Here is a 26,078-nt window from a genome sequence, read left to right as displayed (position 1 = left end):
ACCCCTGCTGCTCCAAAGAGGCCCTTAGCCCCTCCCACTTAGCTCTGACTCCACCCCCTCCTCCCTCCTCCCCTAGGGCATGCCGGAGCAGTGGGCACGGCTGCTGCAGACCTCCAACATCACCAAGTCGGAGCAGAAGAAGAACCCGCAGGCCGTGCTGGACGTCCTCAAATTCTACGACTCCACGGGGAACAGCAGGCAGAAATACCTCAGCTTCTCCTCAGGTGAGTCCTCCAGTCCTCACCAGTCTCCTCTGCACCGCATACTGCGTGCAGCTATGTGTGTGTGCACACGCATGCCCTTTAGTGTGTGTGTGTGTGTTTGCGCACACATCCCCTTTAGTGTGTGTGTGCGTACACACATCCCCTTTAGTGTGTGTGTGTGTTTGCGCACACATCCCCTTTAGTGTGTGTTTGCGCACACATCCCCTTTAGTATGTGTGTGTGTGTGTTTATTATGAATACATGCATGGGCATTGAGGACTGTGTTTACATAGACCTGAAAAGTTCCATAAGAACAGTAACATTCACATTATTTACAAACCTATTTGTTTATTTATGTATTTATTTATTTTTTGTTCACAGAAAAAGATGGCTTCCCATCAGGAGCACAACCTGTGAGTATTTCCAGTCTCGTCACTGTTAGTGGAGTGCATTATTTCGGGGAGCTACACTAGAGCAGGAGTGGACAAGCACAGCTGTGTTTGATTATGGATTCCTTGCCAACTTAATTATTCCTTAATTATATAATTTGCGCAATCATTTACCTATTGGCCAGGTCCTTCTTGAAAAAAAAGTCTTAATTGGAGTTTGCTTGTGAATAAATAGAGGTTTAATAAAATGAAATTTTGCAAAAATATTTGAGAAATTTTAGCTAAATTTGATCATTTAATTATTGACAGTGGAAGTTCTTGCGTGCCTGTATGAGACTATGCGTTTTTAATTAGGGGTTTCAATGTCAGTCCTGGAGGTCTACTGTACACTAATGGTTGGAACTAATACCAGCATACAGACTCTGAGTTGCAAGGAGCTGCTCAGTGTTCATAATTGTGCACTTTGATCTGTCGAATGGTTTCCCCTCATAAAGCCACATTGTGTCAGAACAGAAATGACAATGCGTGGTGTGAAGAATAACCGTTTCATATTCTCAACCAGTCCTGTTAATTAGTCAGATAAAAGAGTGCTTTCATTTTCTGCTATGTGCTACAACTTAATTTTCTTTTAGAAGGAGCTTTAGCGTTGTAATTTATTAAATTACAGACTGGCATGTAGAGGCAGTTGGGGTCCTAATTTCTCAGAGTGTGGGTGCCTGGCCAGTAACACCAAGTCACTTACTGAAAATGAAAGTCGGAGGCAGAGAAAACACAGCGCGTCCTGAGCAGGTTAGAGAACATCCAGAACTCCGCAGCCTGGGTCTCTCAGCCTTCGCAGTCCTGGGATCATAGCGGCCCTGTGCGTTCTTGAGGTCGCAGTGTCTCCCCATGTGGTTTAGGATGGAGTACAAAAATCCTACCCCTTACCTGTAAGCCTCTACACGGTTTGGCTCCGCTCACACCCTGGCTGGTTTGAGTCGATCGAGTTCCCCTAGGGTGAAGGAGCGATCCTGAGGAAACCGCTTTTAGCTCCGCCTCTCCACGCGCGTCTCCAAAATGGCCTCCCCAGATCTATCAGGGCAGCAAATGCGCTGGCTACTTTTAAATGGGCACTCAACGCATCTGTATAGCCATGCTTAAAAAACTTTTTTAAACGATGTGAATCCCTTAGCTTACTGCCTTTATTATAACTGTCCAGTTGTTATTAATTCTGTACTAGCTTTGTCCTGAATGGTTAGAATCCCACCTAGCACTTTGTGTGAGGTCTTTGGCTTTGCTTTCAACCACTAGAGTCTTTGCTAAGGACATTGATTAGTAGAATCAAGTGTGTGCACCTACACACTGGCCCTTTCTGGATAAGACCGGGGACCCCAGGTCTAAAACATTAAAAGCACCTAATTAAGAGAAATGAACAGCTGGTTAAAATTCTGGGATTGCAGTTGAGGTCGGAATGGTAAGCCAGCATACACAGGGGTCCCCCAGGACCGAGTTTGAGAACCACTGCGCTACGGGAAGGTGTTTGCGCTCGAGAGAACAGCCAGCTGCATGGCCTGCGGTGTCCACGTGCCTTGGACAGCTGTTAACCTTCCGACCCGATCCCTCTGTGTTTTGCCGTTAGCCTGCCAAGAAGGGCACGGAACCCCTGTCCCCGAACATCAAGGACATCGACGACGATGACGACGAGGAGGCCCCGCCCCCCATCGTGGCGCCCCGCCCGGAGCACACCAAATCTGTGAGCGCCCCGTCTTTGAGCCCGTAGATCTGAGGCCTTACGGTCAGGATCCTGTTCGGCTGCATTCTGACTCTCACACCCCCCCCCCCTCACACACAGGTGTACACCCGCTCCGTCATCGACCCTCTCCCCCCGCCCGCCACCAGCCCGGACGGAGACTCCGCCTCCAAAGCCGCCGACAGACAGAAGAAGAAGGGCAAGATGACGGACGAGGAGATCATGGACAAATTGAGTACGCCCACCCGCCCAGCCGCCTGACGCGGCACGCTGCCCTGCCTTCACAGTCCCACGGGGCTTAGCCGTAGCTTCCCGCGACAGGCGGTTTCAGCCTGCCGCTCATCCGTAGTGTAGCTGCATGACGGCGTCACCAGAGCAGCTTCCCCGTAGTGTTCCAATCACAGTGCAGGAGCTGTAGGAAAATACTGGGAATAATGCTGAACTGCAAAATCGGCTGATGGAATGAGCTGAGCTTGTGTATTACCTCAAGAAAGCACTGGTCATGGTGACAAGGGAGTTGAACGTTAGTTTGCAGGGCAACAAGCTAATGGCGCTATTTTGCTAGCCAAAAATCTGTTTGTGTCATAATTCACTACAAGGAACATGTAGTCACGCCCTATAGATTTGTGTGCTTATGAATCACAGGAGGTGACTGCGCCTGACCACAGCACACCTGCCATTGTCATGGAAACAACTTTCCCAATCTCCCAAACAGGAAGCATACCTGCTGTAGTCTCACTGTGTTTGCTCCTTAGGAACCATCGTCAGTATCGGAGATCCCAAGAAGAAGTACACGCGATTCGAGAAAATTGGACAGGGGTGAGTGCTGGTCATATCTACTGTACAAGCCTGTTCTGTCCTCAAGGCAGAAGAGAGAGATCGTGCTCTTCCAAATGTGGTGGGGACACGATTTCCTTTGGACACATTTAACGTTTATGTGTCCTGCCCGTAGTCTGATAATGAGAATGAGAACCTTAATTTTTACTTTGTGATGCCCTTCAAGAAAGAATTCTAATTAACATGTAAGCTGTACTTAAGCTTAAAGACACCGTGCAGTGAAAATCATGATTTTAAAATGCTCATATTATGATCAAAGACTATAAGGTTACTTATGCACATTGATTTTAAAAGTATTTCATACATTATGTAATGAATTAGATTTTTTTCCCCTAAAAACTATACAATGCTCATCATTGCCACCTGGTGGATACTTATTTGGTATTGGTGGTTTTGAGACCAAGATAGTGACATCACAAATGTCTAATTTGCATTGACCAATGTGCGGTGGCCAAAACACTCACCCAGTATGATTTATGTTGTGTGCGCTCCCAAGTTCCATGACCAAATTCTCAAATGCATATTGCGCGGGTCTGCTGCTAACATTAGCTAACTATCCAGTTCAACAATGCCTTATTGTGTGATTAAAGATTGCAGAGATATGAATGCATCTTTTCACGCCTTGCTTTAGGTGTTTTACGCATGCTACCTAGCTCAATGTGCATGAAACGCAATGTAGCTAACTAACCCAACCAGGGAATCCGAGATAGCTTTGATGCTATCGATAATCTAATTAAGCCTTTGCTAATACGATCAGTTAACGTTAAAATTACTTAAAGTTGATATAGATTATATTACAAATCATAATGTTAACCGTCCTAACCTCACTTTACTTTTCTGTCGATAATGTTTAGCCCGAACGGACTGGTTCCCATAAGCGTCCGTTCGGGCTAGATGAAGTTCTACTATTAATCGAATCAAGCCTACAAACTATAACGTTACCATTAACCTCATCTCCCCAATTTACTTGCTGTCTGGCTATCGATAATTTTGCTAATGTAGCAATGAGCTGTACTTACCTTGTGTAAATATAGCTAACGTTAGCTGGCGAGTGTAACGTTACTTTATTCTCCAGACTGTTGTAGCGTTACTGCCGCAAAAAAAGACAATCGATAATGTTATGTGCTAACGTAAGTTATCCTATAACGTTAGGGTCCTATATTATAGGCTGTATGCGATGGGCTCATACATATATGGCTCAATATTTTTAATGCTGTTACTGATGTACTCGTTATCCCTTATTACGGTCGTATGATAACTAGCTAACGTTAGCTAACAACTGACGTTACGTGGAGTGAAAGCTGATCCAGGTCAGTGGGAGTGAGCGGCCCGGGCTGTCAATCAAAAGTGAATGCATAAATAATAATAAATAATTAGGACAGGACTGACACACACAGCCAGTCTTGAGTCAGCTGAAATTCAGGTTTAACATCAAAGCAGGTTTTTTATCTTTTCAAAGTCTTATAAGTAGAAAAAATACATATATATTGTAATTTAGTAACTAAAGGAACAATTTAAATGTAAGAAAAGGCAGGCAGCACAGGGTCTTTAAACTTTTTTTTCCCCACTGTGCGTAGCATTAAGAAGCCTTAAAAAAATAAAATAAAAAACGTTCAAGAGCATTCATTTTGGCCTTTCAGTTAGGAGGGACTGTGGCTAGCGGATCGTAGCTTGTGTCCGCGTTGGGTTGAGACGTGTCTTTGTGTGAAGGAGGTGTGGCGTTGTTTAGAGGGCGCTGGCATTGAAACTCTTGCGAGTGCATGCGCGGTCATGGGCGTTCGTGCATTGCCGTGCTCATGAGTTCCTCTCTCTCCTTGCAGGGCCTCGGGAACAGTGTTCACCGCCATCGATGTGGCTACAGGACAGGAGGTAAAGAGGGTCCCTGCACGGGTCTGACGGGTGGGGTGGGGGGCGGGGCATGGAAAGCCTGCAGGAAGCGTGTCTGAGGGTAGCTGGGGGGTAACGCAGAGTTGGTGGAGGTCAGAGGGACCCGGGAGGGTGTGGAAGAGCTGGACAAGGGTGGGGGAGGCCAGGATGAAGGAGCAATGTTGAGTTGATACCGTTGGAGACGAGGGAATGAGTGAGAGGCTCTAAGGCAGGACTGCCTTACCCTGTTCTTGGAGATCTGTCGTTCTGTTGGCTTTCACTCCAACCCTGAAAAAACACATCTCGTTCAGCAGCTACAGATCTCTTTGAACGGCTAATTAGTCAAATTAAGTGTGCCAAAATTATGGTTGAAATGAAAACCTGCAGGATGGTAAATCTCCGCTAACACGGCTGGGCAGCCCCGGTTTTAGGTTTTTTTCCCCCCCCCCCCCCCGGGGAGGGTTAACAGGACGGCAATGCTGCAGTCATCACTGGCTCACTGGTGGTCTCTCTTCTCCCAAGGTGGCCATCAAACAGATCAATCTGCAGAAGCAGCCTAAGAAGGAGCTGATCATTAACGAGATCCTGGTGATGAAAGAGTTAAAGAACCCCAACATTGTGAACTTCCTGGACAGGTAAAGCTGAGGGCACTCGGTCATGGAGGGGCTTCAGTCAGCCATGTTACAGTTACTGTGGTGACTGGCACCAGAGCCCCTCGGAGGTTGTGATTGGCTGTCCTTCTTTTTGTTTGTGTGGGCGCATGCACATGCGTGATGTCATCACAGCTTCCTGGTGGGGGAGGAGCTTTTTGTGGTGATGGAGTACCTGGCGGGCGGTTCCCTGACGGACGTGGTGACGGAGACCTGCATGGACGAGGCTCAGATCGCCGCCGTCTGTAGAGAAGTGAGTTTCCTGCTCTTCTGTAAAATTCTCAGTCTGCAGATATTCTGAAATTGTAAACCCAGAAAGCCCAGCGACCATGAAATTAGACACCGGTATCTAACAATAACATTGCCTCAAATTATTGCTTTTATCTGTCATTGAAACAAGCTGCAGCGCTATGACCCATTATTTTTTGCAGCTTTGTTTATGGGCAAATGCTTGCGTAAGGAACACTGCAATAGTAATAGTAATAAAGGGCACTACATTATCGTGAATCGTCTGATTTGATTTTATATTTTTATGATTAGTTCAAATTTTCCTCCTTGTGGGCTCTCACTCTGTTCTGATCAGGAGACTTGTGTAACCTTTTGGCACTATGAGTAAATTCCAGTGGGAGGAAGCTTCTGGCAGGTTTTTCTCCACACTGAACAGGTCTAAGGTGTGAGGTCAGCACAGTCAAATTCTTTCTGTTCTCTATAAATTCAGATTTTAGAGAACAGTGCCTGCTCATATACGTGTGTGTGTGTGTGTCTCCATGTGAGCTCAAAGGACAAGTTACTATTTGTGGCATGAGTTCCCTCACTTCACACTTCCCTGTGAAATTATTTTTTTTTTTTAAAAGGGGGTGTTGGGAGACTGCCTCCTTTCATACAGCCACTGTTTGCCTGTGCAAATTAGAGGGCTACTTAGAGTAGTGAGTGCAGTAAAGTAAGAGTGCACAGCAAGATGAAAACAAGTGGTTTGATTGTTTCACTGTGAATTTAGTGCGTGTGATAAGTAACCATTATGAACACCTTGACTGAAATACAGAGCTTGGCCACTAGGAGAGAATGGGTAATTACAGAGGATTTGCATGGCTCCAGACTAACTTTTTACATTGGTTGCACTGGTGCACCTAACTTTTTCATTTAGGTGCACCAGCACATAATGTAGGTGCACCCAAAATTTTTCACCGCACCTTTTGGCGCCACAATAATACATTTTAAGCGTTACCTTTTTTGTCAGTTCCCATACACATTAGTAGTTTCTTAACACATTATGTAAATGATTGTAATCAGGAATAAAGGTGCAGATAAATGCTTTTTCTTTATTTAAATCAGAGCACAAACAAGAAATCGCAATAACCTCAATTGTTTAAAAAATAATATTAAAAAGTGCCAATGTTTAAAGTGCTTGACAAACTCAAATAAATAAATCAAACTCAAATAACTCAAACAAAAGTGTGCGCTGCTCCCGGAGGAGTACAGGGCGCGGTTTCACACATACATGCCTTATTTCTTTCCCCCACCCACATTCAGCGAAGAAGAATATCAGGGTGAGAGCCAATCAGAGGCAGAGTAGGGGCGGGTCTTCCCAGAATGCGAGTGGGGAAAAATAAATAACGCTACACATATACACACACTGTACTACGACGGAGTATTAGGGCCACATTAAGGGGGGAAAAAATTCTGAAATTTCGAGAATGAGGTCGTAATTTTACTAGAATAAAGTCATAATTTTACGAGAAAAAAATCATATTACGAGAATAAAATCGTAAAATTTCGAGAGAAAAAAACATAATTTTTAGGAAAATATATTACCAGCAAGCAACAAAACGGGCGAGAGGACAGTCTAATGGCAGCCTGAGCCTGCAATTTCCTCCAAGTCCGTGTGGTTCTTTCTTCAGAATAGACAGTTTCTTGCACAATCTTTTCAATGTCCTGATACTTATGATAACGAGGTGCTGATGTGCCAAAAGATTAAGTATTTTGTTATTTGTGAAACCTATACTAAAGTATAACATACACAAGATGCTCCACCTTCCTCATTTTAACGCAGGCGGCAGGCTGCTCTTCTGATATTTCCTGTCTAAAATAACACGTAGCCTAAAATTACGACTTTATTCTCGTAATATTGATTTTTTTCTCGTAAAATTACGACTTTATTCTTATATTATGACTTTTCTCGAGAATTGACTTTATTCTCATGTGGCCTAAATCGACTCATCGTAAACACATTAGACGACCCTAATGTGGCCCTACTCATGCGTACAAAGAAATGCCTGCACTGACAATTTGGTCGCATGTGTACCAAAATGGTCACACTCTGGAGCCTTGATTTGTTTTGTGGGGGTTCCAGAGGGTGCCATCTCAATGGAATTAGATTCTAGAAGTGGAATATGGCTGGGGAAAAAAGATGTGGAATATTCTCATTTGGAGAGGTTTGGTGCCATTTGGAGAGGTATTGTGGATTTTACAACTTTGTTTAATCCACTCCGAACTTTTATCCCGATGTTGTATACATCCTAGGGTACGATTTGGAAAATAAATCTAGTATCGGAAGTACGTGTGATCACTACAGAATTTATTTCTCTGTTAATAAGAAAATATCTCCTGTATGTTTACTGAGTGAGACTCCTGTAAATTCAGGGGATGTAGAAAATTGAGTAAAAATGTGCTCGTTTATTGAAAGCTGTGAACCATGCCTGTACTATATATAGTTTTAAAGAAAATGGGGTTTGTTTAAGACGGGGGATTTTTACATGAAACCCTGAGTTTTTAATGATTTTAAGGGGTTGAAGTGCCCATGAGTTACAGAGGCAGGCCTTAGCTTATTTGCATGTGGAGTGATTACCTGTGAAAAAATCATTTCAGGCTGAATTGATAAATGAATGCATGAGCAAGAGTAATGAGTATGCTGGTAAATTTTGTCTGTCAGAATGTATTATTCTGAACAGGCCTATAGTTTAAATAAGCTTGAAGATCCGTGATCCATACTGTGGTTGGTTTGATGAAGTACAGTCGGAACAGTGCAGATGTGTCGTGCTGGTATTCCGCCTGGGCTTTTACTCATTCACGTTTGTGTGTGTGTGTGTGTGTGTGTGTGTTTCTAAAATTTCTCTCTCCTTTCTCAGTGTTTACAGGCACTGGAGTTCCTTCATGCCAACCAGGTCATCCATCGAGACATCAAGAGTGACAATGTGCTGCTGGGAATGGATGGCTCTGTGAAACTCAGTGAGTCCCTCCCTGCGTATGGGATGCTGAAAAAAACACCGAAAGAAAAACACACACGCACAAAAATGTACAAAACACACAAGACAACACACTGCCACAGCAAAAGCACACAGCATAAACAACACAAAATGTACCAGACTAAACACACGTGTCACACAAAAACACACACAACCCACACACAAAATGCACAGACACACCAGTGATGGGGTCAGAAAGTAAAACTCCTGCCATGTATTTCTTTCACTTCGGGAAGTCAGCCAGCTGCTTTGGCTAATTAGTTCTACTTCATGGCTGAAGAATTGTGCTAATTAGCAAATGTAGGTAATTTGAACAAAATATCGGGGAAGACTTTTACTTTCTCAAACTGAATTTTCACCTCTGGCACACACTCTCGCACGCACATACACGGACACTAAAGCGCACACACAGCAAAAACGCAAAGAAAACCCTGACAGTACCTCGTGAAAAGGAGCGCACTAACGTTGTGTTTCCCCCTTTCGCAGCTGATTTTGGGTTCTGCGCCCAGATCACCCCCGAGCAGAGCAAGCGCAGCACCATGGTGGGCACGCCCTACTGGATGGCCCCCGAGGTGGTGACCCGCAAGGCCTACGGGCCCAAGGTGGACATCTGGTCCCTGGGCATCATGGCCATCGAGATGGTGGAGGGGGAGCCCCCCTACCTCAATGAGAACCCCCTCAGGGTAAGTGCCTATTCTGCCACTGCATGGCTTTACCAGGCCTTCATTACACTAAATTTATTTGGCAGATGCTTCTATCCATAAGCAATGTGCAATAAGTGCACACCAAGGTCATTGGGACATCTACAGAACACAGGTCTGATAAGGTACAATATTCATTTTGTAACAGTTACTCATAGCCATGAACACATTACAGTGCTGGATTTTAAACAGGGAAATGTAAGGCTGCTGAACTGCTTTTTGACGTGGCTCGATGTGACTAAGTGGGAACAGTCGAGGCAAAGCGCCCCTCGCACCGCCGACGCTGCGGCGAGCGGGAATCGAACCCGTGGCCCGCTGCGCCCTAACCGGCCGGCTCTGCCCTGCCTCCCCCCCCACCCCCCAGGCGCTGTACCTGATCGCCACCAACGGCACCCCGGAGCTCCAGAACCCGGAGAAGCTGTCGCCCATCTTCCGCGACTTCCTCAACCGCTGCCTGGAGATGGACGTGGAGAAGAGAGGCGGGGGCAAGGAGCTGCTGCAGGTAAGCCCCGCCCACGCGCCTCGGCGAATGCTTGCCTTTGCACCCACCCAACACACCCGTGTCAGTCATGGCACAAGGCTTACTTAAAGAACTGAGCACATAACCATTTAATTACGAAGTCTGACAGCATTTGAACACATATTTACTTTATGATTAAACAAGTATATAAAGGATATTGCACACACTCCAATTGTGTTAAACGTATATATATATATATATATATATATATATATACACGATACTGCACACAGTATTATGACTGTTTATTACGACTTTTCATGACTTTTTCTGTCCTTTTGAGCCCCATTAAGTGGGAACAGCAGAGGAATCTGCGATCATGTGATCTCCTCTGTCCCCCTGCAGCACCCCTTCCTGAAGCTGGCCAAGCCCCTCTCCAGCCTCACCCCCCTCATCCTGGCCGCCAAGGAGGCCATGAAGAGCAACCGCTAGTGGAGTCCCGCGCCGGCCCGCCCCCACCCCCGAGCTGTGCCAGTCCCTCCGTGCCATTCGCCCGCAGTACCCTGTCTCCGCGCCACCCGCCAAGACCAAAACGCACCGCTCTGCCCAGCCACCGGGGGGGGCAGGGCACCACCACCACCACCACCACCGGCCTTACGAACAGACGTCAGCCTGGAGTCGCCTAGCGGTTAAAAAAGAAGCTGGGACTGAATTAAGACAGACATTGCTGTCCCACAAACAGAGATGAGGAGGAGAACTTCACTGTAGATTGCCTTGAGCTGATGAGAATTAGCGACCGCTTTCGCTGTCGATTTAGCGAGTTGATTTGTGTTCTTCGGGCTTCGTTTCCTCCCATCTTTCGTGAGCTTTCAGCTCCGCCTCCACTTCGGTATTACCGTACTTGAATTCATTCTCATAACCTCCCCCTCCCCTTCCCCCAATACCTCTGTTTCTAAAGCAACGCAATCCTGGAAATCACGGAACCGGATTCCTTTTTGTATTGTGTCGTGTCGGAGAGGTTTTCTAGAGATGACCTGAACGGGCACCGTCAGATGACGGCGACCTCTAGTGGCGAAACATCTCATTACCGCAGGAGATGAGTTCGTCAAGGGAAGGGACACTACTATTTTTAGGGCTGCTGCTTCCTTTTGCAAAAAAAAAAACGAGATCATTTTCATTGCAGGGCTCATTAAATAAGTATTTCCAAAACATTTCAGATGATTTGAATAATATATGCCGTATTTAAGTACAAATAAATGCATCTCAACAGCAAGGTCTTCATCAGATAGGGAGACGTAAGGTCTGAAATCACTTCAAGGCGTCTTGAGTGCACTGTGACCGGACACGAAGAGATTTCATTTTCTGCATACATTTCAGCGCAAGGAGCGTCGATAATTTTTGTACCTAGAGTAACAAAAAATTAACATTGCAGTATTGTTTTGGATCATACGTTGACCGTTTTAAGCAGGTTGATTCTCTCAATTTCAGTTCCAGACAATTGTATTGAAACATTTCAGAGGGCCCGGCCGTCGGGCGTGAAGTGTGTTCAGTTTCTCAGTCGGGCTCTTCTCTGCCGTTAAAACCCGCGGCCTCTGCTCGGACTTTCTGGTTTTGCGGGTTGCCACGGGATACACGGCCCGGCGAATGCTTGTGAGCGACAGGGTGTTATACTTTCTCTTTTCTCCTGCTTTTCTAAGAAAAAGAAAAAAAAAAGAAAACCCACAAAAAAACTAAACTAACCGTTTACTGTATGAGATGAGCTATGTCTTTATTTACTACACAGGGACTTAGGTAGCTAAACTTAAAAATGAAAAAAAAATTGTTTTGTATATTGTGTACTTTTAAGGAGAAAAGCGGAAGCCGCTGGTTTAGAGATCAGGCCATGTGTTGACTAGCTGTTGTATATGTATATGTAAACTTTTTGTTTTTTGTTTTTAATAACTAACAATCTGACGGTCTGGCACAGGTTAAAGTGTTTGCAGATGTGAGAAATGACCACTCTGCGTCCGTGTCTGTCGACTCGCGTTCCTTGCTGCAAGCGAAAGCCTCCTCCCTGCAAAAAGAAAATCAAACGATGCAAACTTTTGAATGGAAAATATGTATTTTTATTTCTCCCTTGTTAAATTAAACATGACTATATCAATCTAAAATATATCGAAAGCCAAGTGGCGTTTCAAAAGATGCTCCCAGGTTTTTGAGTGGTCTCTTATTCTTCCCCATTTCGATGAGATGCTCTTCAAAGAAGTTCTCATTTTGCTGGTTCCTCGAAAATGTTCTAAAATTCTAACGGAAGTGAAGGGATTTGTCTGAGGTACTGGAGCAGTAACTGGAACTTCCCATGTGTTCTTGTTACATGGCTAGTGTTGGGACAGTGGAAGGTGTTCACAGTACTCACGTCAACTGCTGTAATTTATGATCATAATTGTTTTTTCCCCTAGAGGTAACTGAGTCTTTAGGTTGAGGGACAGTAGGATTTGTAGGTAACGTAAGCGGTTGGAACACGCTTCGTCTGCCGCGTGACACAAATACGGCAAGAATCCTCAGGCTTTTAAGTGCAGCACTGCCGCAAACTCTTTCTGCGTGTGTTTGCCAATGACAAGTGATAGATCACAGCCATAAATGGGAAAAATTGCTTTTCCCGCCCCCCTTTTTGTGTGCATGTGTGAGGGAGGGAGGGAGGGAGAGAGAGAGAGAGCTTTTAAAGTAATGGCAGGGTCTCCCTGGCCCTTCAGGATCGATTTCGTGGTAAAAGTAAAGCCTGGCAGTAAAAGTTTTATAAGCTTCACAGGTTTTCCTTTTTCCTCCTCTGTTTTGAGGTGTATTCTGGTAGGTGTGGTGCTCCTGATTGGAATCGCCTCGTTAGTCACAAAGTGTTCCAGCTGTGCTGGCCCAGCTGGTATTTAAGACCTGCAATCCCAGGCCCTCAGTGGGAAATGCAGTTCTATTAGGACTACAACTTATGTTAGCGGTCCACCGAAGAGCCCAAAGAAGGCTGCATTTTATGGTTTACCCTTTTTTTAGCTTTTGTTAAAGCACTGTGCCCCTGTGTATGTTTGTTTTCATTCAAACCACAGTTTCAAACCCAAAATTTTAACAAATTGTTCATTTTTCTTAATTAGGTTATTTTCATGTTTAGAGGGATTATTTACCCTTATAAACCACGTTGTCAGAAATAGCTATGAGTGCCACGAACAATAAAATTTCCATGTTCCTATTGTGCCTATTGTGCTACATTGCACACAATCACATGAATGGTAAATCATTTTTAAATTGTCAAATTAAAGACTAAGGTGAATCAGTAGGCTTCTAATTGGCCGAAGTGTGCACAACTGGCCACTAAAACTAACCATCTGGGAGATAATTAATTTGAAGACAAAGCAAATGATAACGAGCCAAACCTGCATGATGTCAATACGTTTCAAAAGCAAACCTGTGTTCAGCGACATGCTCAGGAGTCTGTTGATTTCTCTCAGTCCTTCATTTGGTCCAAAAGGTTTGTTGCCTCTCGTGTAATTGCGATATAGCGCACTTGTTCATGGCTATTTCTGACATGATGTGGCTCAGGTGGGTAAATAATCCCTCTGAACACGAAAAGCACCTAATTAAGAAAAGGTAACAACTGTTCAAGTTCTGGGGTTGAATTTGTGGTTGGAAGGAAAACCAGCATACTCAGGGGGACTCCAGGACCGAGGTTCTGAACCACTGCTTCAGTCTGTTAGAATCCTCTTTTGGTTTTGTTTTTGTTGGTTTGAGTGAAGAGACCACATTCACTTTTGTTTTTAGGCAGCATAGTAGGTTAATTGAATTTGCATGTCATCCACGAACTGAAGCAGCCCCAGGAACATAGGTACAGCCATATTTGGAAAAGCACTCCTGCAACAAACCTCCAAAAACCTTTGTAACAGGGTGCTCCTGGAATTTGACACTTTTAAACCTAACCCATTCTAGTAGCTCAATTTCCTAGATTGTAACTAAATTCATTAATTCTACTTAATTGAGTTCTTCAAAATATCCATCCAGCCTAATGGTATGTAGTTATGTAGTGACACCCTGTGGCCATTCATGAACATGGCAACCCCTGTATTTATTCTAAACAATGCAATTGAAAGCACTTCCTGTTCAGGTTGAATTGAAATAGGAAGAAAATATATTGGATACTTTGTGTTATAGCCAAAAGGGGATGGTGGATTCCTGTGCCTTGCAGACTAAATTATGCATGACATCAAATGTCCCGTAAATAGTTTGCTGTAATCATTATTGCTTTGTTGCTGGTAAAACGATCATGTTTAATCGGTGAAATAAAATTGACATTCGCTCTGCTGAGAAACGTCAGCATAGATACAGTGCGTTTATGCCTGTGGTGCTCCAAGACAGGAGTTTGAGAGCTCTGATCTAGATTAGACTGTGCAGTAATGTTTAGGCAATCTGTTTCTGGTATTGGACTGCAGTATAGTACTGCACGCACAGGTTTGATGGCTCAGGATTTGACTTTTCAGTGGTATTCTTTAAATTTATCTGGAAATGTATCTTGCCCCTGATAATTAGATTTCTCTCCTTGAAGGAACGTGTTGGCCCTTAAATGGTTATCCTAAAGGTGACTGGGTTTGGTAAGTGTTGTGTTCTGGCGAATGCAAACTTTGGAAGTATTGAGCCTCAATGGTACAACTTCCATTCAGTCAGTCAATTTGAATTTGTTGCATACAAATGCCACAGAGTGTGTGGTAGAGCAGATTATACACTGAGTGTATAAGAAAGGAACAGCTATGTCTCTTGGCACAACTATGTGTCCCCCAGATTGGCAGTTTTAGAATGGATGAGATGTGGGGGGAACAAACTAACCTAAGACCAAGACAGAACTCTAAACAGTTACAGCTAAACCATACATAGCAATGCAGGTAGGTCTTTTGTTCTTCAGAGTTTAAAAAACTTTGTAAATGTAAAACCCACTGCGAAAGGAAGTAAGAGGAATTATTTATTGGATCTTTTTACAGGCTCAGCTCCTCAGGACATTTTGTGTGGCCATTTTGGCAGGATAGTACCTAAGCAGGACTCTACTTTTGCCTCAAAGGGGACAAAGTGCTTGTCAGAACCCGGAAATGTCGAAATGGTACCAAAAATACATATGTCCCGTAGTTCAGGTCATTGAAAAGCCAAAGTTTCAGACTGTTAGTCCATGTGAACAGTGCGTGCGAGGCGGTTCGGCTGTGAAGCTGAGCACAAAACCCCGGCAGAGAGGCGCCGAGGGCTGGGCGCCTGAACCGTGGCGGTGTGTTAAAGTGCGCGGTCCTCGCTGGGTAGCGCGCGGCCCCCCCTGCGTTCCCCCCCGCAAGGAACGGATCCCGAAATACCTGCTTTTCATTTGAAGAGATCCACGCGGGGCGGACTGCAGTCGGAGGTACCGTACCCCAGGGTCTGTGTTCCGCCGCCCCGCGTCAGCTCTCCTTTGTTGGACGGAGACGGCGGGAAGCCGACCCAGCATCAGTTCGGCTCGGCGGAGCCACTGGGTCGCGACGTGTCGCTGCGTTTAAAGACACAGGCCGCTATTTTTATTTGTCGGCTTGTTCCATAGAAACTCTAGAGCCCTGTTCTGTGACTGCCCTCGAGTTTCAGAGAACCGCTCGTTTTCCACCCTTCCTTTACCTGGGTGCAGGTCTGAATACAGTCTGGCCAATCAGTAGCGCTAATTGTTCGGTTACCTGGGGGGAAAGAAAACCAGGGCCATTTGAGTATCCGTGCTCTAGAGTGGTGGTAAGCAACCCTGTTCCTGGAGCTCTACCATCCTGTGGGTCACTCTAACCCTAACAAAGCACACCTCATTCAACAGCTAGAGGTTTTTTTTGAGCTGCTACTAATTAGTAGGATCAGGTGTGCCAAATTAGGGTTGAAATGAAACCCTGCTGGACGGTAGATCTTTAGAAACAGGGTTGGTCAGCCCTGGGCTACATATTAGAGCAGTGACCTCCATTCCTGGTCCTGGCAGGCCGCAGGGTCTTCTGGATTTTGTTTTCGTCTCAATGTCAGGAACAAATTGCGACCCAAGAAACCAGGTGAGCTGAGTTGAACAATTAAGTGCCAACTAACAATAAAAACCAGCAGGCCCTTCTGCCTGGCAGGACTAGGAATGAAGATCGCAGCGTTAAAAGAGCACGGCCAAAGCATCATAATCTTTGTGCAGGGGTGCACTACTCCAGTCCTGGAGGCCTAGTCTGCATGTTGGTTTTTGTTCCAACCAGCTACTTTAGTTTTTTTGCTTACTGACAGCTCTATAAACTACGCTGGTTCATTCCAGTACTTGAGTACATCAAAGTCTTTGCTATACACTTGCAGTCTGCAGCTGCAGCTGGTGCTTATGCAAATGTCAAAGGAAGATATGATTGAGCTAATTAAATAATTAAGAGCAGAAGTTGGCACAAAATCCTGAAACGGATCAGCCCTCATTGTACGCACCGTCTCTGTGCTTTTAGTGGTCTTCAGCATTATTTCCTCCTAGCGCTGACTGGCAGAAGGCTGCGGATCTGACTTCCATTTAGGGTCGAGCTGGCATCCCCTGAGAAGGGTACTTCACCTGAACTGGCCCTGTAAATATCCAGCAGTAAATGGATAATGTATAAAATGGGAATTGACACACCCTGGAAAGGGTACCTGCTAAGCAATTACAGAAGTAATTATAAATGCATTTTATAATAGCCACACTGTGTTTTTGAGGTCCATGTTATACAGCCTCCTTCCAATTTGTCCACAGAAACATTGCGGAGAGCGCTTTCGCTATTAGTTCCCAGCATCCTTAGGGATTCGCTCGAGACATGCAGCAGTAGGCAGCACAATGCAGCGTTCATTACCAATCAATGTTACCGCATTCATTATGCACCCCTGACTTCTCATTCTCCAATCTCAATTAACCGGAACATTATACACTCAGCTTTTATTTTTCCTCAGCCTGATTATTCGTAATGCATGTATGTGCCGTTCTCCCGACGCTGAGTGTCCAAATTATGAGGAGCATAATGACGATGATCACAATAATAATAATAACAGCGTGCTTTGTAAGTGTTTGAAGCCAACTGATATAGCATATGTTGGTGCATTTGAACAAAGTTCATACAAATCAAGGTTTAAAATCTCATTGTGGCTGTATAGATACATTACAGTGCTACCATACACTGGGGCACTGCTGGGTGGTTTATTTAGTTAAGGCACCATGGTGCATGGATGAGCCCTGTGGTCTGGGATTTAATCCAGAGCATGCCAGTGTCAACTGGCCAGTAGTTACATATGGCGACGCACAATTGGCAATTGCGTTACCCGGGATATGGGAGGGTTCAGCTGGTTAGGGGTCTATATTTTCTGGAACCCTACTGATTAATTGCATGTCTGTTGACTGTATGCCAAAGCTGCATATGACAGGTCTTCCTCCAACTCATCTGCAAGCTTGGCTTTAAGCCGCGATTTGAAAAGAAGCTGGCTGGTGACACCACGTGTTTTGGAGGAGGACTATGGATGTCTTCACTGTCTCGAATCAGCAGTGGAGAACACAAGATAATTAACAGGACATTTCAAAGGGACGTGAAGCACTCTAATTTTACTGGATCGTTTGCGTTTTATGTTAGATAAGGTCTGGCCCTGCATTCAAATCTGAAATTCATCCATATTTGTTGGAAGAATGAACTGATGTTGACAGCTACTAGCACAGCCATCTTGGAACACACTGGGTTGGTTTGTCGCAGAACCTCAAGCTATTCCTATTGCTAAACTGCTGACTTTTACGCTCAACAATGAGACCCAAACCCAGAAGGAAGGTCCTTTGAATTGCCCTGGGATGCTTAAATGAGCATTAGTGAATAAGACTTTTTCAAACCGCCTCTGACGAGACCAGTATTACATCACTGGCTGCCTGCTCTGAAATGGCGGAGTCCACCTGTGTGACGGGGTCGGCAGGTTTCCCAGCTGTGAATTAGACGTATTGAGCCCCATGTTGGGTGCCAATATTTAAGATTTTTTTTTTCCAGAATGCTACTGGACCTCACTGGTTGTGATGTAATGAGTTCAACAGTGGTGTGAATGGTAGTGTAGTGGATGACTGCTGGAAGTGATAAATGCAGTGTTGAAGGGTACTGCCATTATACCCTTGAGCAAGGTTCAAATTCAATTTCCTGCTGCAGAAAAAAAAAAACAGTTGGGCTGCATAATATGTAATGTAGAATTTTAAAACAGTTTGGAGTCTGCCGTGTAGATAATGAATGGCAGTTGGAGTAATATAAATCAAGCATCGCTGTTTGATGAAGAAATATTGCACTGGAAGCATTGATTAAGCACCTATGTCAGTAATACGCCATTTGAATTATGAGGCCCTGGTAATAGAGGTATTACTCTTCTCTGAGGGTTAAGTTTAGTCTTTGAGGCTTTGAAGTCATCGCAGTTTTCCTTTCACTTGGCAGAGAACAGTGCTCTTTTTTTTAATCTAAAATTCTTTTTTATGTTGAATTTTTGCAATTGTCACAACCTGCTGAAGTGTGTTTTCCAGAAGGATCCAAAAAGAAAAAAAAAAACTATTGCCAAATGATAATAAATAATGGCAAATACAAGAACAAGGAGATATCAAAAATGAAGGCTTATCACATCGATCTGCTGTATACCGTAGACTGTTCTCATTTTAAGTTATATAAATTTAGCCGGTGCTCTTAGCCAGTGTGATTTATACTATAGGAGGAACATAAGTGCATTCACCTGATTAATTTCAGCAATAGTGCCAGATTTGGCTAACAACTTTCAAAAACAGATGAGAATAGGATGCAATATCAATAAAGCACTATTATGTTCTAACTGCTTTATAATATTGCAAGAACCAAAATACTAATTCTGAATACATACAGATTATATCCATAACAAAAAAGAAAGATAAAAGTAGAACCAGAAACCATTAAAATACTAATTGAATTAGTACTGGGGCGTTGGGATAAGAGGAGAACGAGGTCTTCAGCCTGCATTGATTCTGCTCTCCTGACCACTGCGGTTAGTCCAGGCCACCACTGTTGGCCAGTACAGACAGGCATTGTGATCGGTAGAAATGACCATGCAGAGAGGGGAGAGCCAGCCGCCTCAGGGTTTGGTAGTGGAACAATCTGGTGTGCGTGCAAGATCATTTGTACATTTAGTGGTGTTCCATTCAATGGCCCGTAGGCTAGTACCAAGGTTTTGAATATAATGTGAGCTGTAACAGATAGCAAGTCAAGTGGGATGAGAAGGGGTGTAACATGAACAAGCTTGGTAAAGTTGTAGACAAGTCATGCAGCTGTATTCTGTATTAGCCAGAGGGGTTTAGCACCCCAAGCGAAGAGATCGGTGAGAACACAATTTCAGAGTACCAGTGCCTGGACAAAGGGCTGTGTCAAGTAGGTGTTAAGGAAGCAAGGTCAGGTTCTTTAGATTTTGTACAGAAAGAATCTGCACACCCAGCTCTTTGCCGCTACATGGAGAAAGAAGGAGACCTGTTCCATTGGGTTACCCCTAGGCCCTTTGCAGTAAAATTGCTTTGAGTGAGCTCTTCTGCAGCACTTAGATTGAGGGAGAGGTTACGCAGTGGTGTGGATTTGGGAGAACCTCAGTCTTAGCAAGGTTGAGCTTAAGATGACAGTTGCCGTGCAGCACAGGATGTCTTGCAATCTTGTGTACAAAGTGACCTCAGCGACAGATGGACGGAATGTATAGCAATGATTTGAGAAACCACAGAGATGACAGCCCCCCCAGGGGATGGAATTTAAAAAGCAAAGGAATCTAAATATGGAGCCTTTAGAGACATCAGTAGGCAGGTCGTGAGGACGAGACAAGAACCCATCCCAGGAAACCTGAAAGGACCTTCTAAGATGTTTCTTCAACAGGGGTGTGACTCTGACCTTCTTGAAACCTATGGATGCACTGCCTGTGGGCAGTGATGAGCTGGTTATGGATGGGATGAATGGGAGTTTGCTGGATGAAGATGAAGTGGCAGCACAAAAAGTTACATGGGTGTCCATAAGCTAAGAACAGGAAGGAGGGGCCAGTGAAAGTAACCAATAAGAGAGAGTAAAGGGCAGATGATGGAGAGTAGAGCAGTGTAGTGTTGGCAGAGCCAACAGAAAAATGAGAAAATGGCTCATGAGATGGGAGAGAAGTAAGAGCATTAGAAGATGTGGCTGCAGGTGACAGATTATAGAGGTTGTGGTGCATTATGACAAAGTGAGTTGCAGAGGAGGGTGGGGGAGGAGGAGTGAGAGCGTATGATGCAAAATAGTCCCTGGAGAGGTGGAGGGGTGTGATCGTTGGAGGCAGAGCAGGCTCTCAGGGACCAGGTCCAGCTGATTGCCTGCCTTGCGCATATGGTGGGGGGACTGTGAAAATGTCAAGTCAAAAGAGTGGACATGCGGGAATCTGGATGACTGAGTGTCATCCAGGGGAATATTGAAATCACCCAGCACAATTTGGGATGTTACTTCCTCTGGGATGGAATTGAGAAGGTCGTCTAGGTCTATAAAGTACAATGTACATTCTTGACCTTGCTGTTGTTCCCCTATATCAACATGGACATATAACCTTTATGTATTAACGTGCAATCGTCAAGTAAGAGCATGAATTGAGATGTATTTGCCCATTTTCTGACAACAGGAGAAACGTTCTCGGCTTCATGCCGAAAATTGATTCCTTTGTGGATTTTAATCACAGTGCTTTTTAAAAAGCAGCAGAGAAGCTGGCATAAGCCCTGATATTGTAGCGACTGGAATCGGGCCTCTCCGTCAGTTGCTCAATGCTGAATTTTCTAAAAGAAAAACAAGAAAATAACCCCCCCACCCCCACTGCATTTCCACAGGATGCATGAATGCATTCATTTTCCCTTTGTCTTGGTAATTTGTGAGCAGAATCTGTCTGTTATGATGATTTCGGTGTCTCCGGGTTTGGCGCGTCCCTGGGGCACCACTGTCCCCCGCACAGAGGGATGCAGATTGATTCCTCCTCTGAACGCGCACGCAGCCCTGCGCGTTTCCGATCGATGCCGGCCGAGCCCGCTGGGGCGCACGGCGTACCGAAACGCGAAGGGGCCGGCGCCCGACCGCGGCGGCGCTTTATGGAAATGAAGGGCATCGATCGCCGGCCGCTCCGGGAGGGCCACTAACCGGCGCGGCAGATTGGAGGAAGGCTCGTGCGAGCGTTCCGCGGGCACGTTTTTCGGGACGTGACTGCCGAGATGCTGTCTCCTCGTTACGTTTCGGGGAGGACTGATGAGGCGTCCGGTGCGGGGGTCCGCCTTTACAGCCCTCATCATATAAGGGGGGGATCATGACTGGCCACCTGGTTGCCAGGTTCCTAGGAAGTTCAGTATCATCAGTATTGCATTATTATATCAAAAGAAATTGAGTCAGTAAAAATCAATAAATGCATTCCTTCTTCTGGAGAAGGCGTATATAGTGTACATCAGCTTTCCCAAAGCCATCAATAGTAATTAAATTATGGTGGTTGTGTCATCGTAGGTTCAAAAGTTTCCTCCTTTTTATTGCAGCTGGGATGAGTAGTTGAAAGACTTTGTCCCATTTATCCACGCTATTTGCATATCCTCTTTTTAGACGGGGGACTGGCATGTCCCACAATGCACAGCATGTGCCTCCAGCCATTGCCCTGCAACTGCCTGCCCTTTGGTGGCAATACCAAGAACGCTCAGCAGAGGGCATCTGCACAGCATGCACTATTGAACGGTAACAGTAACAGTAAAGCATCTAAGCCGAAGACAGGGCCTTTTGCCTGAAGACTACATGAGCTAACCGGTAATGTAATGTTGTCACTGCACCCTTGAGCAAGGTCCATGTTAAACCAGGAGCCATTATGGTGATTTTTGTATACACAAAGTTATAAGTTAGGATCCCAGCACAACATTTTCTGAGCAAGGCACTTGTACTGGATCGGCTGGCTATAGGTTGGCAGTATGCAAAAGGTACAAGAAAATAAACAATGACCCAAATAATCAGAAAACATAATCACTGCTTTAAGGCAAATTCCTGGTTCTGGTATCACCTCATCCAACTCACATCACAAAATTTTCACAAAAACTTCAGAGGGAGGTAGTACTGTGTTCACTCAGTGACCGATGCTTCTTTTCATAACTGCCGCAGAACATATTCATTTCACTAGAGTCTTAAGAGATTCCCATGGGTTTTTTGAATTATGTATTTATTTGGGAAAGTGAAAGATTTCACAAATTAACATGACAATACATTCTTTATATATTTCATTATTTTAAAAACATTAAAAAATAAAAGAAAAAATAGTTTTAACTTGCTTATAGTGGTGACCATGCAAGTGCACAAAAACATGTTAAACAAATTTTGATTTGAGGTGTATGTTTTATTTAATATGTTTGATTTGTGTATGATTCATTTTTGGCGGCAGTAATTAACATGGATATTGGCCAAGAGCAAAGATGAGGATTTATTTATAATGATTTGTCCTTGAATTGAGTCAAGTGGGCTTGTGGATTCTCTCTCTCTCCCTCTCCCTCTCCCTCTCTCTTAGCTCTCTCTCTCATAGGGGGATTGTGCAGATAAGAGATTATTCCCTGAATAGCCCATAGCAAAAGGTATCCTAATTAACATTCTGGCTGCATACTGGCAGCAATCATTTAGACCACAAGCGCTATCAGTTACATGCTATTTGTATTTGTAGTTGATAGTGTGTGCTGTTATAATTGGAATGGACTCAGGCTCCGCATTTCTTTTGATCCACTGCCAACAGCTGACTGCAGTCTCAGCCAGGGATAGGGCCACCGCCATTATCCCCAAATAATTCTGGGAGGATCAGAAACAGCATTGCTTAGAGTGCGACTAAAAATGGGACATATCGAACCATGTTCAATGCCTAAAGTCACAATATCTGAAAGGTTAAAAAAGGACTATTCCATTTAGTACATTGCAAAGCGAAAAGAACATTTGATATCTGGGTGCTGCAGTGATGATCATCTCCCTTAGCATCATGTGTGTCAGATCCGTATGCCAAACAATGCTTTGTTCCCTCACACATCAGAAGATTTATATTTAGTGCTGTGGCCATGTAAACTGAGGAGCAAAATATCGTTGCAGTGAGATTCAAGAACAAATTAAACTCATCAGCAGACACTGCTGGAAACAGTTCATAGAGTCTCCCTGAAAGGTCAACGACCTGTTAAAATATCACTCAGTCAAATTTTATTTATATAGCAGCTTATAAAGAATGTGTCAAACTATGGTTAATGGTATATCCTTGCTTAAACAGCAGCAAAGCGAGTCAAAGGCGACAGGGGGAAAGTCAGTGGATGGTGAATAGGATGAAACCATGGGAGGAGCCCAGCTTAAAAGCACCGTATATATAATTATGCATGCACAGACCGACAAACACACACATACACCTGAAGGCACGGAAATGTGCTCGCCTGCGTGCTTGAACACAAAGGTGAGCATTCACATGCAAAAATATGCATGGAAACCTGCATACACGTTTATAGATATATAAACACATTTTCTTGGATTCTTAAAAGAAATGGTGTCTGTAGCAATATGTGTCACTGGGTTCACCTTGAATGAACCGGCATGGTATGATCTTACAGGGTCAGACACAATATTGAGTTCAGGCTGAGGAAGCCCCAGGGGTCTATGGGAACAATGGCGTATAGAGCGGAAGAAAATGAAAAGAGAACAAGGAAGATCTCGCACTCCTCTGAAAAGCTGTATTTTTCTCCCTGGAGTTTATGAATTCTGTCTTTTTTACAAGGGAATGGGGGGCTGTTCGCTCAGCAGTTTTGCATGTAAGAAATCTCTCTGAGGGAGAGTATATATATATATATATATATATATATATATATACATATATATATGTTTACTTTATTTCAAATGCCTGCAAGAGATAGGAAACAGAAAAAAAAACTTTTTTGTTTGTTTTGATATGGCTAGCCAAGTTATTCTTAAAACAGTCAGACGTATTCTTGCAAATATTTTCTGTACCGGTAAAGGAGTTTCATAAACTGTCTTGTTCCTGTGGAGTGAGAGAAAAGGAGCCGCCTTAAAACAAAATGCTTCTCGTCTGTTGCAAACACAACCGGATAAACAGCGCTTTAGCACTGCGTGTTAAAGTTGTGTATAGAGCTGGATCTTTTATCAGAACACCTAAAACATTACTCTATAAAATACAGAAAATATAGACAAATACAGGCCTGCAGCCAACCTAAATTACATGACACAAATTATATTGTGTATCCCTGCTCGTGGTGCAAATAAATCAGGCTGTCATTATAAAATGCCCTCAGAGGTGACAAACAAATACTTGAAAAAGGAACTTTGTGATATTATGCTGCACATTATTCATAACAGTAGGAAAATTGGGTCAGTTCTGAAATGTAAACAATTTCTGGCTGACTCCAAATGACAGACTAATAGCATTAATAATGAGTTTGCATATCGGAGGGATCTGATGCGTATACACACAGGGCCGGAGCCAATTCAGCTGACAATACTGTGATGAGCCCTTTCCTCTCAGGTTTGCCGGTAGTTAAGTACAAACACCTGCTAAAATATTGGCAATTAGCAGATAATTAGCTGCTAATGTTTTTAGAATTTAAAGCAAGCCTTACATTTGCAAGAGCTCACTTTTTAATGGTCGGTGTTGTTGTTTTGTCTCAAGTTTCCCATCCCAAGAACATTGACTAAGTACCCAAGTTTCATCGTATGCAAATCATTTATTAATTGCGCACACATTATGCCCGTGGTTAAAAGACTTCAAAGGCTTCGAGTCTTCAAAAGGTCCTCCCTCTGTCAGAAATCCAGGTTAGAAACGTCTGAGCAAGCAGTTTTAAAGTAACCTTTTGACCCAAAAATAAAAGGTTTTCTCTGTTTTTTGTTTAAGAGAACTTTGCCTAGCAGTTTCATTTCCCAGATGGTCTTTAGAGACACATTTAAATGAGACACACAGTAGTACACTCTACTTTTGGTATATGCATACACTTGTCATGTTTAATAAATGAGTGCTAAGAAGAAAAAGAAATAACAAACTAAGTTGTACGTGCACAAACCCCACAATCAGTCGCCGGTTCTTTTCTAATAACTTTTAGATTTTTTTTTTCCAATTATCTTATGGAATTAACTGATGAAAGCGCACCAACCACATTGCAATCAATAAAACAATTATGTTTGTGAAGACAGTTTTGTGTTTAAAAGCAATGATGACAGTTTTTTTTTTTTGTACTTTATCTCTCTTCTTCTCCCTATCTCCCATTGTCTACATCATGAGTCTCACTCATAATATTCCATGATCAAAATGAAGCCGGCTCAGCAGTTGTTCTGCAATGCATGGAAGCTGGTCAAGGGGAATGCCTGCTTAGCACTGTGGGAAACATGACAGTACTCCAAGCAAGGGGAAATTGAACACCTATCTGTAGCAGTTCCCCTCAGAGGATTGCAAATTTGCTTTGCAGATTCCCTTATCCATGGTGAATTACTGTAGGCTACATAAATTCAGTTTTATGAATTTGTAGATAGAATTCACAGAAACAACTCAGGGTGTGTGTATTGCTCAAGGGTACAATGAAAGCAATCCACTCAGAACTGTGGTACTGGCCTTAACTATAACTGTCAGTCAGTTACTGACCAGAATATACAAAGTCATGGTAATGTGAGCGGTGGCAACACTATCCCCACATGATTGCTGTCCTTCTAAAATGTGTGGAATGTAAGATTGCTATGTGATGCATGGGATTTTATTATTGACTTGGCTTTGTACTTCATAATTTCACATTTGTAATCAGACAATTCAGATGCGGTTTAAAAGCAGATTCTCAGATTTTATGAAAGGTTAGTTTCACCATTTTGAAACTACGGCACTTTTTATGCATACCCCCCTACCGCGCCTCCCCCAAATTACGGCACCGTAACATTAGGAACATATTTTTGAGTATGTAAATGAAAGTCATCATGTTTAGCACTTTGTTGCATATCTTTTGCATGCAATGCCGGCTG

At 43.9% G+C, this 26,078-nt stretch overlaps 1 protein-coding gene and 1 long non-coding RNA gene across 6 annotated transcripts in view; one reads left to right on the top strand and one right to left on the bottom strand.

The window, feature by feature from the left end:
• pak2b (p21 protein (Cdc42/Rac)-activated kinase 2b) overlaps positions 1 to 12,260 on the top strand; it is a 28,523-nt gene extending 16,263 nt beyond the window's left edge. For all 5 annotated transcript variants that reach the window (XM_064332434.1, XM_064332433.1, XM_064332431.1 and 2 more), the window contains 12 exons: positions 77 to 224; positions 585 to 616; positions 2,211 to 2,324; positions 2,424 to 2,556; positions 3,077 to 3,140; positions 4,979 to 5,027; positions 5,547 to 5,659; positions 5,810 to 5,927; positions 8,800 to 8,899; positions 9,403 to 9,599; positions 9,982 to 10,119; positions 10,483 to 12,260. In XM_064332434.1, the coding sequence (XP_064188504.1) occupies positions 77 to 224; positions 585 to 616; positions 2,211 to 2,324; positions 2,424 to 2,556; positions 3,077 to 3,140; positions 4,979 to 5,027; positions 5,547 to 5,659; positions 5,810 to 5,927; positions 8,800 to 8,899; positions 9,403 to 9,599; positions 9,982 to 10,119; positions 10,483 to 10,569 (1,293 nt within the window). In that variant the 3' untranslated portion in view covers positions 10,570 to 12,260. The remainder of the gene's footprint in view (positions 1 to 76; positions 225 to 584; positions 617 to 2,210; positions 2,325 to 2,423; positions 2,557 to 3,076; positions 3,141 to 4,978; positions 5,028 to 5,546; positions 5,660 to 5,809; positions 5,928 to 8,799; positions 8,900 to 9,402; positions 9,600 to 9,981; positions 10,120 to 10,482) is intronic.
• Positions 12,261 to 15,032: 2,772 nt separating this feature from the next.
• LOC135253314 (uncharacterized) lies at positions 15,033 to 16,100 on the bottom strand. The gene is made up of 2 exons (XR_010329582.1): positions 15,774 to 16,100; positions 15,033 to 15,595 (listed from the first exon to the last, which is right to left on the bottom strand). It is a non-coding gene; the product is annotated as an uncharacterized LOC135253314 (long non-coding RNA).
• Between the last annotated feature and the right edge of the window lie 9,978 nt (positions 16,101 to 26,078).

Source organism: Anguilla rostrata, chromosome 4 (assembly GCF_018555375.3).
Source record: "Anguilla rostrata isolate EN2019 chromosome 4, ASM1855537v3, whole genome shotgun sequence".
Taxonomy (NCBI): domain Eukaryota; kingdom Metazoa; phylum Chordata; class Actinopteri; order Anguilliformes; family Anguillidae; genus Anguilla; species Anguilla rostrata.
This window is presented reverse-complemented; position numbering and strand designations above follow the sequence as displayed.